Below are 17,576 nucleotides of genomic sequence, written 5' to 3'. Positions count from 1 at the left end.
AAATTGTGTTGCCTTTTGTCTTTTGCAATAGCTACAAGAAAGAGGMTAATTTTTATTCCAGCGGAGAGCCCGCTAATATAAATAAATAACCCATCAAAATCTTTTTAACTTATTYCATTTGGCAGAATCAGTTCATGCCAGATCAATACTTTACATTAATCTAATACAACCCCTCAGTGACAGGCCTGAAAAGGGAACCTAAGTTTGTCATAACAATTGTTTTGACAGGCCATGGACATATTTGTTGCTGATTATATTTGTCTGTCACAACTCTTCCTTTSCACTCTCAGAATGAAATAAAAAAGCATTCTCAAAGAAGATCAAAAGCAAGAGACATTTTGTTTGATTCTCCTCATTAAAAATAATARTAAAAAAAGAAATTATGCTAGCTAGTTRTGCTTACAGCATGCATGAACATGAATTAGTATTATTCTTGAAAACCCAGAAAGCAGTGTTTGAAGTAATGAGAATGGTTGAGCCTGGCAAAAACACTGGTAGCAGCAGATTAAGTGGTCAAAGTCAGCCAGATCCTCATATGCTGGTATCAGAAGGATGGTCCTCACCATGGAAAAGTTAGACTACCTCAGAACACACTAGATGAGTATCCAGATGTTGACACTGGAGAGATTCCTTAGGTTTGTAGAAGATATGGATTCTCCTGGCACAAGCATATAGCTAGAAAACCCCAAAACAATCCAGGGAAAATGATAAATATATGACACTCATCTGAGCCAGTTTTAGGGCAGGAATGGGACATGATTTCCCAGCCATCTCATTTGCTCTCTTTGAGAAAGCAAACCCTAGCAAATGCAGCCTAATGCAGTCCAGCCCTGACCCCACCACTGAAGTGTTGGTATTAACACTTCTGATATTGAACTCATGGTTTATTTTGGGAAAAAAAAACAAATGCCATTTAGTCTCTGTGCTTGCAGGACAGCCTCAGCGTGGCACATATGCATCTGCTTTCTGACCTTACTACAATGCTCTTTGGGGTATATTTTGAGAAAGAAATGCATTCTCTCCACAGAAATAGAAAAAATAATAAACTTCAAAATCCATGTATTTCCCTGTTCTCTCCTTAAGGTTGCTTTCTTGGGCTGAATATCCCTGTGTTTTCTGCTAGAGCAGAGTGTCTTTTCATGATGAGGAATTACCGGAAATGGAGTCACTTTTTTTCTTAAAAATCATCTTAATTAAAAATTACTGTCTATTACCTGGTGTGCACAATGTACATTACAGCCGTTTGTAACGTACTGCTTTCCTAGCTCCCATCGTACTTTACTGTATCCAGAATCCACTTAAATTTCCATCAGGCTTTACTGTATCCAGAATCCACTTAATAAAAACCCAAAATTTTTTTTTCCATTTTGCCTATAGCCAAGTTTTGCCACTTTGAAATATTTTTCATTATACATCTATTTGATTATATGTGTATTTTTATTATTTTGAATTGCAAATCTGCCAACTTTATGGTTGTACACTTATACCCCAGTGCCAGAATGGACTGCATCTCTTCTTACTGGATCAAAACAGGGAGGAAAGATGAGCACAAAGAGACTTCAAAGAATATTTAAGTGCTATATTTAGACACTGCTTTGATGATAGTTCTGTGACTCCATATTTGCTCTGCGTGAGCAACTGGGAATGTAAAGCCAGTCTGATGCTTTTACACAGACCAGAAAAACATGCAATTATTTCTGTTTAGTCTGATATTCTGCTGGGACAGCTGGGTATTACAGTGGGACAATTCCCAAGCAGAACAATGATACTCAGGTGTAACACCCAMAAATCTCAGAAAGCTTTATAAAATYGGATAAATGTCATGACTCTTCCACAGATGAGGTGGAGTAAGCAGCAGAGAACAGTAGAGTGACTTGTCCCTTATCTCAGAGATAATGCAAGATGTGGGAATGGGCCTTATATCTCTTAATGCTCTGACCAGAGTTTTGTCCACTGGTCCCCTTGAGCTGGAGTRAGAGCATCGGGACCACTTTACATTTCCCAGCTGCTCACTCAGCACAGATGCAGAGCAAGGGCATTGTATCATCTTACCAGGCTCTAAACATAATACTTAAACATTCACTGAACATCTTTCCATTGATGTCAGCCAGTTAGGACAGAAGCRGTCCAGGCTGCCAACAGGAATATAAATTCTCCATTAATTCCCCTCATTAACATTCATAATAGGCAAGGTGCTCTCTTGCCTCAAAGCACTTAAAAATCAGTCTGTGTGCTATCTTCTGAAATACTTAACAATTGTTCTTCTCTCTTCTATGACCCCAAAATACTAGTCAACTCTAAATCAGGTTCTTTTTAATGAAATCCCTTTTTTTGTTGTCCTTTTTCACTGRATTCTTACTTTTTTAGAAATAATGCAAACTAGTATCACATATTTTAATCATCCTGGAAAGTCTTCTTTCTGAAAGAATTATAGACAGGAGGATTAAGTATATAATTATTACTTGAACACTTAATTGTGTTTTCTATCCCATGTCCTTAAAACATTTCAAAAACATTAATCAGATGTTGACCCCCAGCATGAAGTCTACATCAAAATAATTTAAAAAATCATAGTCCACAATATCACATCTGCTCCTAACTTTCAGTGTTGATATTTGTGATTTTACAGCCACACTTTCCTATTTCTTTTAAAAATATTTTTCTCTCCCCTGCGGCTATGTGAAAGACTCAGGCAAAACAGGGGAAATAGACTATTTATCCAGAGAAAACAGTGAAGCACACACAACTTAAATGGCCTGATTCTTTCCCTCCCTTACTTTGGTGTAGTACAGCTTTACATCTATGTGTGATGAAGTTAGCATTCCCACTAACCTCACTGAAGGAAAAGAATTACCATTTTAGTGTGGATTATAGGAAATTCAGACCTACTGGATTAGTGGAAGATGTCCCTGCTTGTTGTAGCAGGGTTGGACCAGATGACCTTTAAAGGTTCATTCCAACCAAAACTGTTCCATGATCCTTTTTTTCTATGATCAGATGAAGATACTCTTTTTTCTTGTTTTCCTTTCTTTTGCCCTCCAAGTTGCCTCCATTATTTTGCTTGATCATCTCAACTGCTGCTTGTAAAAACAGTTTTAGAAGCTGAAATAGTTCAGAAAAATGCYGGTACTTTCATTTGTTATTTTTTTGCATATCTATACCAGTTGGATGGGTTTGAGGATCTGATGTACAGACATGACCTATTTCTACCAGGAGCAAGCTTGACCTTTTCTCATGATTATCCATTGCCTGATGGTATATTCATGAGTAAAAATAACTCTTTGCAAGCCTCTGGGCACTAAGGAATATATAGGTTCTGAAATTGATATACTATCTCCAGCCCATACAGATAGCTCAGTTACCCAACAGCTACCCATTCCTTTGCTTAAAATTTATCTGTTTTGCCACAAATATTACCTTAAAGATGCGATATCCTTTGTAAAAGGTTATTAAGRTGGTCTGATGACCATTCTTAAATACTGGGGAAAATGGTGGGTTTAAGCATTGAACGGGGTAATGTGAGAAGGCAGAATTCAGATTACATCCACACTGTAACTCACGGTACTATTTAACTTACATTTAAACAAGGGGAAAGTTAAAAGACTGCTGCAGAATTTAACTAACACATAAAGGTGGATTTTATTGAGGGTTTAAATTAAGGAAGTGTCATTTTACAATTTGCTTGGGGGTTTTATGGTTTGGGGTTTTTTTTTTTTGAAAAATCTTTTTTTGAGACAAGTTATTTGGTAAGAAAATCCACTTTTGTTCTTTTTAATGGAGTAAATATCTGGACAGCTGCTCTTGTGTTTGMAGACAAAAGTCCTGGAGGCATGGTACAAGATAAAAACAGTTTGCCTTTTTATTGGGGTAAATTAAAAAATCATACACTTTTTGGGTCACAGTTTATTTGTGTGGCACAGGCAGCTTTYTTAACTTACATAGGTCTTTAGTGTTCCCAACCTAGCAAAAGGAAGAAGCATTTATCATATGTATAAGGGCAGAAGTTCCAGAACGTCAAAGCTAAAAAAAAGGCCTAGCAAAAGCTCTGATCAGTCAAACTGGCTTCTTAGAAAAAGCCAGGAGACAAAGGGAGGAGCTTAAAATGATTGTTTTTATATTGAATGGATTCTGCTACCCAGAGAGAAATTTTATGTTCATATGATTATGAGAAAATTATCTTTTCCTGTGGTTTCTTGTAGATGTCTGGGACCGTAAAAGCCCTGTTGGGCCAGCTACRACATTCCCAAGACCTTCCCTGGGACTACACATGCCCAGGACACACCGCTACAATCCTGGAGCCATCTGGTGAGGCWGCTGGGACACTGAGATTTCCCATGGGATGCTCTGTGTGCCGGGTGAGCTCACCTTTGACGCAGGCTTGGACCTGCCCGTACCATTCTCCGCAGCTGTCGCAGAGCAGCGTGAACGCCGTCTCCTTGTTGCCCATGACGTAGCCCGGGGCACAGACGTACAGCAGCTCGTCCCCCATTTCAAAGCCAGTGTGGCCATGCAGGATGGTGTGGGGGAAGGATGGTGGGTCCCCACAGGGTTTGTCTGAAAGGAAAAAAGGGATGGCATTGTAGAGGCCTCGTAATAGTCTTTTAATGCAGTGCTAACAGCAGTTTCCCTGAGSATAAGTTTATACACATCCACAGAAATTGTATATCTCATCTGTTTCATGCCCTTATGCTGCTTCAATTATAAAAATTATTAAAATCTATTAAAATTTATTACATTTTTATTAAAGTAATTATTTCCAGCTGTAATTGGGAAGGTTTATATTGGGCTATAACTGTGATGTGATAACTGTGATGTTATTGATGTCTGACAGTCATGCATCTACCTAGAAGGGCTTCGTTTCAAACAAGTCAGCGTGCCAAATCACAGCTGTCTTCTCTGCCTGATTCTGCAAAAGCTAACAAAGGCTTGGGCAGGTTGAGGCTGGAAAGCAACAGCTTGGACACCGTCATTTTTCTTAACCACAGAAATGCTTGTGAAATTAAGACCAGCACTTTGATCTCTTCTACACTGTAGGAAGCCAGCAGAGGCTGAGCAATGGCCCAGTCCACATTCACAGAAAGAAAAGGTTCTGGTGAACCCCACTCAGTTTTCAGACTKTCTCTAATCTTCTAGTCTTTCTCAAAATCAAGTGTCTTCCCAGACATTCAAATTTCCCTTTTTAGGCTACAGACACCCTAAAATAAATAGTGACTTGCACTCTTCAACTTGAGAACACCCAGGGGTAACATAGCTCTGCTATCTGTGAGGATCTGAAGAGCTAAATTTATCAGTGTATAAAACTCAACAAGATGTTTGACAATATTTTTGCTGACAGCATGAGAAGCCAGGATGAAAAATTGCTATGAACAAGAACAAAACTGTTTTTTGTTTTTCGTTGCATTAAAGAAGTGCAGAGGAGAAGCAGGCTAAGAGCTGCCATCACCAGTGTAAACTGAATTTTAACTCTCTTTTTCAGTTTTGAATGATCTTGGTCATTGTTAACAAGGTAGATCAAGAATTTCTGGAAAACTTTCAAGTATTTTGGATTCTCTTTTCAAAGGCCTTCCTTCTCTGAAAGAGCTCTGTGGAATGGGTTTGCCATGTCTATTTTTYCTCCATGTTTTTTACAGTCGTTTTTGGAATAGGTATCTCTGGGTTACAGAAAAACAGAGCAAACAAAAAAACCCAAACCGATAATCCAAGAACATGGATTTTATCAAGAAACACAATGAGCAAAGTCTGCAGTGTTGGTACAAATGRTCACCTCTATATTCTTTCTCAAATCTGCAAATTTTTTCCAGTGGATCTAGAACCSTTATTGACTGTGTTAGAAAATAAAAACAACTGTTCCTCTTGCCAAAGTAGCTGGAGATCCAAAACCTGCTTTTGTCAGATACAGAACAACCAAAATGAAAAGTCTCCTGTGTTCTGGTAATTATATGGGATAAGGGAAGCATAGGGATAGGTCTGTGTTCTAGTATTGATCTCTCCTATTGAAATAGTTTGCCTTGGTACAAAAACCTGATTGCTTAGCTGGTAAAGCAAAGATTATGTTCCTTGAAAAGACTTTTGTTTGGAAGCTGAAAAGACTTCCAGACTATGTTCCTAAACATGCAGGAGAAACATCTTCAAAGAGCACCCTTGCTATTTTGCTAGAGTCTGCTTTTAGGGCATCATCACCACAGGATCTTGCAAACAGCAGCTCCATTTACACCAATTCATGTCCTCGGTTTTCAGTGGGCCATAGGCTTGACAGAAAAGCTTTTTCAATCACCCTTATGCAAAAGCTCAGGCTTTCCTGCTTTTGCCCCTGGGACATTTCTGCAAAATCCTTGTGAGTTCCAGGCTGCAGCTTTTCCCATCACCTACCCACTTCTGAGCCAGGCACAGGTAAATAYATGCTTATTTAGAAATATGATGTATTTATTTTGCCAGTTGTTTACTTTGTAGTGAAATTAAAATCCTATAATAAACATCCACATTCTGTGAAAGTTTCTTTGGATCAGTCTTTTGGAAATTGTCTGATAGACTGGACTAACCACTTCTCAACTGGATATGCTGAAAAATATCTGCCACTAATATAAGGCACATGCTACTGAAGTCAAGCTTTGAAGTTTCTTCTCTGTACTCTACACACACATACACATATATATATACTGTCTAACACCTTCAGAAGTTAGTGGGAGTTATGCACATACACTGACAGAAAAAACAAGCTCTGAGGCTACACAAAGCTCATTTTATATAGAGTCTTATGGAGGTTTGGCATCCGAGGAAGTGAGGAGCAGTTAGCAGCTAATGCCTTTCCTGGTTGGAAGAACTGGTCGGATGAATAGAGATTGATGTGGTTGAACGGAATACAAAATTATTCTATTGTACTATTCTATGTACTATGTGCATTTTATGTAGCTACTTCCATCTATACAAATGGGAGCTGTGTATCTGTTCTGAGGAAATGTCATGGTTTTACTCGGTCCGATTTTTGGTGGTGGGGGATGGGACAAAGAAAGTATTGATCCCAAGGCTATATGAGACAAATGTATATCAGAGAGTATTCTTATCTACACAGCCTTGCTTCTTAATCCTGTTGCCAGAGGAAGCAGAAAAGCAACACATTGGTTAACTATGGCAAACACGTTCAAAAAGCACATCATAACCTTCCAGGAAAGAAGAAAGCTGAAGGGATCTTTACAGTAAAATTTGACAACAGACATGGTAACAGAATTATGAGASCCTGAAAGAGAGATCTGGCTGTTGCATGAATAGAAAGAAAGGCAGAGATTTTGAAGATGTTCATGGACCAACGCTATATGGGGAACTTTTGACTCTCTCATACGAGGCTGTGTAAGGTCATGCCTTTGCTGCAGAACACGTTGAATGACAGCATGGACAAGCAGAAGTGAAAGCTGATMCACTGCAAAGACAAACTCAAGTTCTTACGTCCATTTTGCTGCTGCCCTCTCCTGCATAAGATGTACAGGAATTTTCCAGGTTACAGCATCTTATGGCTCCTCGTCCTGCTGCAGTCTCGGTTGCTATGACAATTCCTGCTCAGCCTTTTGCCAAACCTGTTCTTCCTGGCACATGTACAGAAGTGGCACTGTCACAGCAACTCATCTAACTGAGCCACTTCTGGGGACAGGCTTCAGGTTTTTGTCTGCAGCCTTTGTATCAGGAGTTGGAAGAGCATGGGCTTATTTGGAACAACAGTCTGTGCTCAGTGCTGGCATTCAGGCCATTTTCTTGCTGGAAGACAGGAGGCAGATCTGGGCCATGAAGCGTGACAGAGGGTGTGTTGGCAGCAGCTTGTCATGTAGAGGCACAGTAGTGCTCTTTGTTAAGGCAGCCACAGGGGTTGCCTGCAGTGGTGGTGGTGGTGGTAGATGAGGGCTGGGCTCCTCCAYCCATCTGGAGCAATGATTTTTTTCCCCTCATCTATCCTCCCACAAACCAGCATATTTYCTCGCTACTTGCTAAAAAATCAGCCTAGTTCATGCTTCCCAGTAAAAAAGCCAGATCTGCTCAATATTGACGGGCCATCCTGCAGAGACCCATGCTCTGCCTGCTTGTGTCAAAGATCACGTCCTAAATCTGGAAGCTTGGAATCGGTTTCTGGACATTGTGACCCTYCCAGAATTTTCTACATGTTGACACTGAGATCAAACACATAACAGGGCTCCATATGTTGATAACTGACCTCCAGTAAGTGAGGGTAGCTTGGGCTCCAGAGCAAGGCAACACAGCACAGGTATAAGGAAGTTAGATAAAGTTCACAGAAGATCTTCATGTCAGCAGTGATTTGGCACAAACTGTCTCCTGGAGTGAAAGTCACCTCTACAGTCAGGAAAGACCTCAATGTCCATGAGTGGATATCAGAACAGAGTCAACATCTGGTAAACCAATGGGAATAAGTGGCATAGCAAAGATATGGGTGTTGAGCATAGACATGTTAGGGATAGTGACAGCTCTGGTTACAGACTTCTTAAAGACTATTTTTTACATGAGATGAAAGAAGCTTCCTGTTAATTGACTTATCACATTCAGCCATGATTGGYTTTTAGGCAAAATACCTCCTCAGTGTAGTAACTTTAACCCCAGAACATGTGTGGAWAGGAGTTTGTGACAAGGGATTTCCGATGAAGAACTGACACCCGTCATTTTAAGAACACAGCAGCTTTCCTCCCCAGTCCAGATTACACCAGAAGCATCCTCTTTATTTGAACTGTGAGCATCCCATTAGTCCCATCCCAAAGATTTTTCTTGAGATGTCTTGATAAAATACTGTCTACAGAAAGCACAGCCTGAGATCACTGCAAAAAAAAATCARCAGGAAAAGATGCAGACTTCTTCCACATCACCTGGAAAAACCAGGAATTTACAGAAATCTAATTATCTACAGTTGCTACTTTAACTGTATACATGCTCTGAAAGCTGAAATGAGACGTCCACTTTGACATAAAACATCTCCTGTTACAACCATCCAATTCAGCAGAGTTTTTCCAGAGAGGCCACTGGAATTTTTAGGATGTCATCTCGTCATTAAGAAATTAGAAAATGCAACTCTTAACGGTCAGACCCGTGAATGAGATGAGTGAGGATGTTTATTTTTCTTCCTGATTGCAGAGACCCTAAAGTATATAGAATTTTTCTGTTTAGATAAAAGTACTGAGTATGAAGAATCGAAACTCAGTCATAGCTAATGTAAGTGTTGCTTGTGAGCTACTTGTAGGACTTTATTAGTTTATGTGACATCACCAGAGAAGTGGCAATTAACTGTCAGCTATATGTAAAGCTCTGAAAAAGAAAGCTGTAGTACTTAAAAGAAAAAGAAAAATTTTATATCTACAACAAAACATGACAAATTCAAAGAAATAGTTCAAATATTACCCAAAGCAAACTGCAGTTTGATTGCTCTTGTAAAGCACATTTAATATATTTGCTGTAAAGAACACACTAATTTATTTTTTTTCTTACTGCTAAAAAAGGCTAATTGAAATATGTACATAAGCCATCAAGCCTTGATGGATATCTGGAGCCAGAAGTCATGTTTAAAAAAGTTTGATTTGCATTTATGCTGTACTCTGCTACAAGCTGCTGCCTGTTTAGTTTTCCTGCAGTGGCAGCAAATCAAAGCCGTATGGAACAGATCTTATTTGTTGCCTGTAAATATCTGTAGGTCACTGAAAGAAAGCACCAGTAAAACTTGGGAGTTATTAACAAAGAGATCTTTCCTTTGCTCCAATWAAAAAAGGAAAGAAAACCAAGAGGATTATATATATAAGGAATTGAATGGCATGTGGTGTTATAAAAAATAAGGCAGGAAAAATTCTGGCTTTCTGATTTTCTTGCTTTATTTACTTTATATTTTCAGGAAATTTCTTATGAGCTTTGATATACACACTCAGTGTGCCAAATCTAACTTATGTGTGATACTGCATTTYCAGAACTGGTAGAATCTAATATATTTTTAGGTATTTTTTGGCACTCAGGGCTAAGAGGAAAGCTTTCTGATCTCAGCAGATCCTAAGCTGGTACAGAGTTGTCTTGCTGACTCTAATGGCTGCATAAAACATGTGTTTATGAGACGCTGAGAAGACACATTTCTGTGTACTGTGAAAACTGCAGCTATACTCAGAGCATTTGTAAAACATTACAGCTACATCTTTCCTTGTCAAACAGAGCCCTTAAAATCAATTCCCCATAAAAGATAACTCTTAATTTTAAAGATTGCTGCAATTCTTTAGTGTATACAGAACAAAATCCATTTCAGAAACTAAACAAAAAACCCTCCTCAGGACTTTTATTTGTGAAAGCCTGATGTTGTAATCACACCCAGAACTCTTGCTAGCATCTACTGCCCCCGTGTAGGGGCATGATGAGGTGTGTGCTTAAGGAATTTGATTCAACTCATTTGCATGGTAAATGTTAACTGAATAAAGATTAGTTAGAAACCAAGGGCTAAGAAGTGAATTTGTGATGGTTTGTTCCAGAACTTTGGTGATGTTTTGAAATACACTSTGCAGAGTCCTAAAAACCAAAAGTCGAAGAGTTACTAACATCAGCTTAGTTTCTGAAGCAGAGGCTGATGTGACTCTTCCCTCTGTCTGTTTYCAACCTAAAAGTCTGAGCCTTTGGCTCATCCCAGCCAAGTCTGAGAAAGAAGGAAAGCTGCTGTCTGGTCATTATTATTTGGTTGAATRTAAAAGAAATGAAAGGGCTGGAAGAAATTAATATGGGAACATAGGTCTGTCTCAGTGTAAGAAACCTGGGTTTTATCACTTTCAGTAGGGCAAAACAACTTGCCTTTTGTACTTAACTCTGATGTATTACTATATGATAATTGCAAATGCATAGATTAAAAGTGATGTTCACTTTTCTAATGTGACCTAAAGTTCTAAAGTTCACWTTCCTAAAAAAATGTTCATGAGGTTTCAAGTAAGAAACAACTCATTAATCCAAAGTTAGGTGTGCAGTGATTAGCCACATATACATAAGATCAGAACAGATATGCTGTGTTTGAGGCTGTGAAGGGTTTGCTCTTGCTGCTTCTTTCTGGATATTGGCTAAAACTGGAGGTGGCATCCCTGAGGATGTTCTCTCATCAGCCAACAGTTCTGCACTGGCTTGTGTGTTACTGTTGTAATGTTAAGGCTGTTTCCTTTCTGAACTTTGCTCTTTTCATATCAGCTACAAACCAGGCTCTGCACACAACTTCACTTAAGTTTTTCTGTTCAAACATTGGCTCTGCATCCAATTTTTTATGTATTTTTAAAGAAGAGGGCACCTTAGAGTAATCCAGAAATGTTTCTGTGTATAAGGACTACTTGATGACTGCATTGGGATGACCATCCCATTCTGGCACCAGAAAATTCCCTGCCTTCTACAAAACAAATTCTTCATGAATTGTTTCTTCTTTGCTATCTGAATTTCCCCAGAGTTTTAACTATGCAGTTTCTGAGCCCTATGTAGGACTGCTTTCCAGCATAGCCTTGTGTGGTTATGTTCTTGACTTCACCTTTACTGCCCCTTCACTATAAGCAGTAACCAAATGCAAAAGGTAAACACGGCTCTTTCTCCAAGATCCAGAATCYGTGCGTAAGCTCGGAGGCAGCAGGTGGGGACACACAGGGGAGCACAAGGGCACAATGGAACAATAGTGGCCAGAGCAATGATTTCAGCGTCCCACAGCTGTCCCACCCACTGTAAGGTTTTTCTCGAGGGCGGGGGGGATGATGACAAAAGAGATTTGAAGAAAGACAATGAGGGAGCTTTGCAGATGTTTACAGGGAGCTGCTCCTATATGTGAGAAGCAGCATGGAAGGAAGCACAAAGGTGCTTGTGTCACCACACTAGCCACAGGATGACAGAGCTGGCATTGCTCACAGCAGCACGGAGCCTGGAGCTGATCTCATGAGGGTTACTTGAGAGGTTGTTCAAACTCTGCTAAAATCATTCTTTCTAAAATGAACGATTTGGTACGCATGGTATATGGATCACCTCTGCCACATTTCACTTCAACCATATTTTCATCCCCACTGCTGCCACTGAYTGTTTATCAGAATGCCCCCCTGTGTTGTGAACTTAATGTTTCTCAGTAAATGCCATCTGTTTACCTTTGCTTTTCTTGGAAATCAGATGCAAAGCTCACTGCAGACATCAACAATCTGTTTCACGGGTTCCCAAATTTAATTACACAATCCTACCTACCAGTAGCCACTTATTTTCGTTTTCAGAATTCATCTTTGCTTCTGGGTTCCGGAATAAAAATGTCGAAAAATTAAAGCACCAACTTACATTGGAAATAATTTGGTTTTCAGAATCATCTGGGATATATCAGAGTCCCTTAGCAGGCTGGTCTACACTTGCTAAAAGAACATCCAAACCAAAGCAAAACKAAACTAAAATGGAGGCAATGAAGCTATTTGCATGCAAATATTGTATACTGATAGATATGCAACAGCTGGGGGCTTTGCAGCTGCAAGACAGCTCGCTGAGTTACATTCAACTACAGTGCTGAGAAAGCGACATGGTTTAATGGACATCTCCATTACATTGGTGCCAGATATATTCCTTTCCATAAAGTATGTTCTGTGAGCACCAAAATGGGTTCTGCCAGATCAGTAGTGCTGTTYGCACTCACTAAATTGCAGCAAAGACAAAAGGTAAAGCAATTTATTTGCTGCAACCAATGTCTTTGCAGCAGTTGGCTCTTGTAGTGGGCAATTACTGCAAAGATTTATCCCTTAACATTTCCTCTTTCCCTCACAGCAGTAAAAAAATTGAAGGCAAAACTATTAATGTTGCAAGACAGCGATGACTCTGCATTATTTCAAAAGTATATATATATAAGTGCTGACCTTCATCCTTTACACAAAAAGCATCATATTGGTCATTCACAAAGGGATCGGTTTCAATTTTAACATCAATGGCTTTCACGCTCTGCTGTTTGCTGCCCGTCTTTCTGCATATAATTGTCCTAAAATGAAGAAGAAGAAGAAAAAAGAATCAGAAATCTGCTGAAATTGTACATGCAAGTGAAATTTGGAGTTTTTTGTCGGAGTAGTCAGRCTTTAGCCTCAGCTTAACTGTTTCAGACTTGGCACATAATGTATTAGTGTGGAAAGATCTATGAAAAACAGGCAAGGGAGAAATAGAAATAATTAGAAAAATGTTTGCTGTAGATCAGTTCAAGGCACAGGGAACAATAAAGAATGTTTTTCTTATTCTATTCCATAATACTTCTAAATATCAGATCTATACCCAGAGTATTTAAGGCTTTATTTTGGTCTCACATTTCAGCAATACATAAGCCCACCAATGGCACCTGGATAGAAAYGAATAGAAAATTCAAGATTTGATCTGAGGGATTATAAATCATTAGCATTTACATTAAAGGACCATTAATGTTGCATATTTAACTGCTCAAAAGCTGAGACAACTTCAGATATTTCATCTTGAGTTCTGGGAAAGAAAACAGCTTTTTTTTTTTTTTTTTTTTTTTTTTTTTTTTTTTTTTTTTTTTTTTTTTTTTTTTTTTTTTTAATAGCAATTTCACACTTTTGAGTAAAATCCATTCCTTCTGGTTTGGTACTCAGCAATACCTAATTCATCCTGTTGCCCCTGATAGGCTTGAAGAAGGATGTTAGATCTGTATTATATTTTACAACCCTGTGGATGCTCATCATGAAGTAAGAGTTTGCTAATTATCTCTTCTCTCAGCTGTACTGGCTGCTTAAAACCAGCAAATAGAAGAGAGTTTGTTGTAGAAAACACTGGTCTCACTGTTACATTGAAAGTTGCAATGTCTGGGAAAGTAATTTCAGCCCAAATTTTTGCAGCTGGATGTTAATGGTGTGGGTTTATATTTTTGTGGACAGCAAGCTTGTAGAAGTGTTGCATAGTCAGCCATTCCAGTGAAAGGAAGATAAAAATACTTTCCGCAGAACTAATCCTTCCAGTGGAGGAAATCTATCATTTTGTATTGTGCAATGGTTGAACTAATGTGCCATCAGCTTTCCACTGAATTTGAGGAATAAAATAAGATAAAATAAAATACAATATAAAATAAATAACAAAGTACATAAAATGCCCATTCACTAAAAGTTGAAAAGATCCAGTGGAAACCCAGTATTTGATTATCCTCTTAAATACTATATAGCAATTGTTTTACAGAAATAGGCTGAATTATGGTTGTACAGACTATTTTCATTCTGCCATGTGTTAGCTTTCGAGTAGCTAAACATGCAGCTTCAATGTTCTTTAATATAAACAAACAAAAGCAACATTAAATGAGTTGTATGGTGGTGGTCACACATAAGCACATGAATGGCTCCTGCAGCATTTCTCCTCTGGAAAACAACATGATGTCATTCCCTGCTGAAAGCCCCTTTACGATTCCAAATCAAGTATGTTTCCTTTGTAAAGAAAACTCTCCTTGATCTTTTGGAGGATACAAATCTCTTCAAAAAAGTCTTTGTCTCCACAAGCTTCAAATCTAGTTCTCTCAGAATTTAATGGATTTAACTTACAAGACATCTAAGTCAGTAATAAAGAACCTAGACAAAAGTGACTTGATCTGCCAAAATGAGTTCARATGACTGGGACGACCAGGACATCAATTAGAAAGTTTCTGTAGGTGTGTAATACTCACATATTGTTCTACTAGGTCCTACAAGGCCTAAGTGAATGAGACAGTTATATCTCCCTTCGAAAATTAACTCATCAACCTTAATCTTTCAAAATAATTACTCACTAGCTTAGATCCTTGGATCAGTTATGTCTTGCAACACTGAGTAGACAGATAATGATATGACTGCAAAAAACCAAGTGTTTTTGGTCTGTAATTGTGTACTTTAGGATTCAGGCTCTCTCTCAAACAAAAAAAAAACCAAAACAACCCAACAAAAGAAAATTAATTAGTTTTGATGACTTGTCATCTTAAAATTCTGGTCTCTAAAAGTCAGGCCACAAACATTTCTATGTTTTATCAAAGAATAAAATTCCTGAGACCTGGAAACCAATTTTGAAAATCTTATATTGTATTTTCTGATTTCTAATTCCAGTTTCTGTTCAAAGCACTGCAATTTCTTATCTGTTCTTCAGCAGGCTACAAAGTTACCTGTGAGTGACATGTCYTTGATATAACAAAGGCAGCACAAAAACCAGATACCTGGCTCAGGTGTCAGATCGTGTATTTAAAGTGCTAGGCTTTTTCACTTTTTTTTTTCAAATATTGTGCAATAAATTACGAGTTTGTACTTGATAGAATTTATTGATTAACTGATTCATTTAAGAACATTTCTCAGCTGCTRTCCAGTGTGACCAAACTTACAAAAGTGTATCTTGAAGATAGTTTCAACATTACACATAAAGGAAAGCTTTAAATTTAGAATTTTCTTTACATGTATTTACATGTATCTGTTACTTAGGACTTTAATTTGGATTTTTGTCATGTTAAAATTCATCTGATTAAAACTACAAGCACYCTAATGCAATCCTTCTGAAATGAAAGAAATCTTGTCTTGTACACAAGACACAGTGCTAATTAATTATTTGACTTGACTATCTCAGATTTTTTTTCACATCTTAAAGATGCTATGATTATAAAAACTGAAGGAAGAAAAAAAATCTATTTAATCTCTTTCATTCCTTCTTCTCTGACAGTAGTTTCCCACCTCAAACATCCTCAGTAAGCTGCTATTGCTGCTCCTGAGCAGAGCTCCAAGAGTGCTCAGCAGTTCTCAATAGCAGATTGATCAGACCTGCAATGCCCATGGCATAGAAATAGTCTCTTTGCARTCAGTAGGATCTCAGGTATGACTAAAAATACACATTAACAGTATATTTTATGAGTTCTTGAGGGTTGCCCCAAATCTTAAAATGCTAGCTTTTAATCTATAATTACAACTTAAATACACAGGTAAGCTTTTGTCACAGTTATAAAAGGTAGTGTGATGCTTTTAAATTTGTTACACTTTTCATGACAGATTTTATCATATTTTGAAATTTCTTCAGCAGCAGCACAGCCATGCTGAAATAAGAGACAAAAAATTGTACAATTTTCCTACTCTTTCCAGCACCCTGCTGAGAGGCTGTGGAAAWGTGCTGCTGCCTGGTTTGTTTCTTTATTGTTTTGAATTGTTGCACTGAAGCATGCATCATGGCTGAGAAAATGTTACAAACTTTACACTTTTTTAAGGGATGCATCCACCTACACAGCCATTCAGAAGGATGTAGTCATCTACCTTTAATGCTATTTATGGATACTTTCATGCATTAATTGAACTCAATCTCATTATTCAGCACACAGTATCAGCTGACACTTAGAGCAGTGCAATGCTTGATTTTGTGCCTTTCAGTTAAGAAAMAGATTTGATTTTATTTTCCTTCTGTGGAGATCTCTGATGAAGGCAGATGTGCTCAGAAGAAACATACTGAGTTCTGATTGCATATCATCCATAATAATCATCTACGATACACATCTGCCTGAAACATCCGTGCATTCCTGAAAATTACACTTACATGGCCAAGAACTCACAATCCCAGCATAAAAATCAATCAGAAACGCCATCACCATAGACCATGTAAGCACCACATTTAATCCWGTGAGGAGAAAATATGGTTGGTGGTGTTGACAAGAGTCCCTGCTCTCTGATGAAAAATTGGAAGGTACCTAAAGGTGTCTCCTTTGAGAGAGACACTGAATCTTCTCAGTTTGCTGCTACACAACCTGGAAGGACAACTTGCTTTATGACGCCTCTTCTCCTCCCAAGAGGGAAAACAGGAGACCAGGGATTCTGCACTTTTTTGAACCTCAGCTCAATTCCTGCTGGGCAACATGATTAACGCAACTAAGAACAATTAATAGTCCTACTGCACCTCGAATAAAAGATCAGAGCTTGGCCAATCTCATCATTGTTTTTCTCTGCCATGACTCAGATATTGCAGATATCATGTGCACACACGAGGAGAAAATCTAATGTGCAGCACAATAAGGTATGATCCAGACTTCCCAGAAGCTTTCTGCTTACTCCTGTGCTGCTTGAATTTTTTTCTAATGTATTATGCACCACATGAGTAATTGGTACATTTTGCTCTTCTCTTAATTTCTCTGTTCAAAGAAGGAAATAGCAGAAAAGCTGGTGTGAATAATATTTATTTTACAATATGCCATAATATGGCATTAGAGAATATGTATGAATAAATGTATGATAATTATATGCTCAAACGGTAGTAATTATAATTAGTTACATGTATTGTATGTATATATGAATAATAAAGGTATTTTAATAAAGACATAACATTTTTATACAAATTACAAATTTTGTTTATAATACATATACTTTCTACTTTTGTTTTCTAAGATAATTATGAGGCAAATCTGTAATACTTGAAAATTTTTCAGTAAGCCCAAGTTAAAACATATGGATTTGACAGCTGAGTTTGTATGATAAATTGCGATCCATCAGCAGAAAACAGTAGATGTGACATTTTTTTTAGTTGCTACTTTATCTGCCAGTTGATTTTAGGTTTTGTAGTCTTAGTCRATAAATTCACTGAACTGAGTCAGAATGGTC

The 17,576-nt window shown here is 38.0% G+C and overlaps 1 protein-coding gene across 1 annotated transcript in view; it reads right to left on the bottom strand.

Annotated features, from left to right (window-relative positions):
- Positions 1-17,576, bottom strand: part of SUSD5 (sushi domain containing 5) — a 41,404-nt gene that overhangs the window by 7,889 nt on the left and 15,939 nt on the right. The window contains exons 3-4 of the mRNA XM_057377132.1: positions 12,858-12,976; positions 4,366-4,554 (exon numbers count right to left, since the gene is read on the bottom strand). Coding sequence (XP_057233115.1) covers positions 4,366-4,554; positions 12,858-12,976 — 308 coding nt within the window. The remainder of the gene's footprint in view (positions 1-4,365; positions 4,555-12,857; positions 12,977-17,576) is intronic.

The sequence above is a fragment of the Malurus melanocephalus genome, unplaced genomic scaffold, assembly GCF_030028575.1.
Source record: "Malurus melanocephalus ecotype Western Australia unplaced genomic scaffold, MMel_1.1 scaffold_300, whole genome shotgun sequence".
NCBI lineage: Eukaryota > Metazoa > Chordata > Aves > Passeriformes > Maluridae > Malurus > Malurus melanocephalus.
Note: the sequence above shows the minus strand (reverse complement) of the source record. Positions and strands in the feature narration are given on the sequence as shown.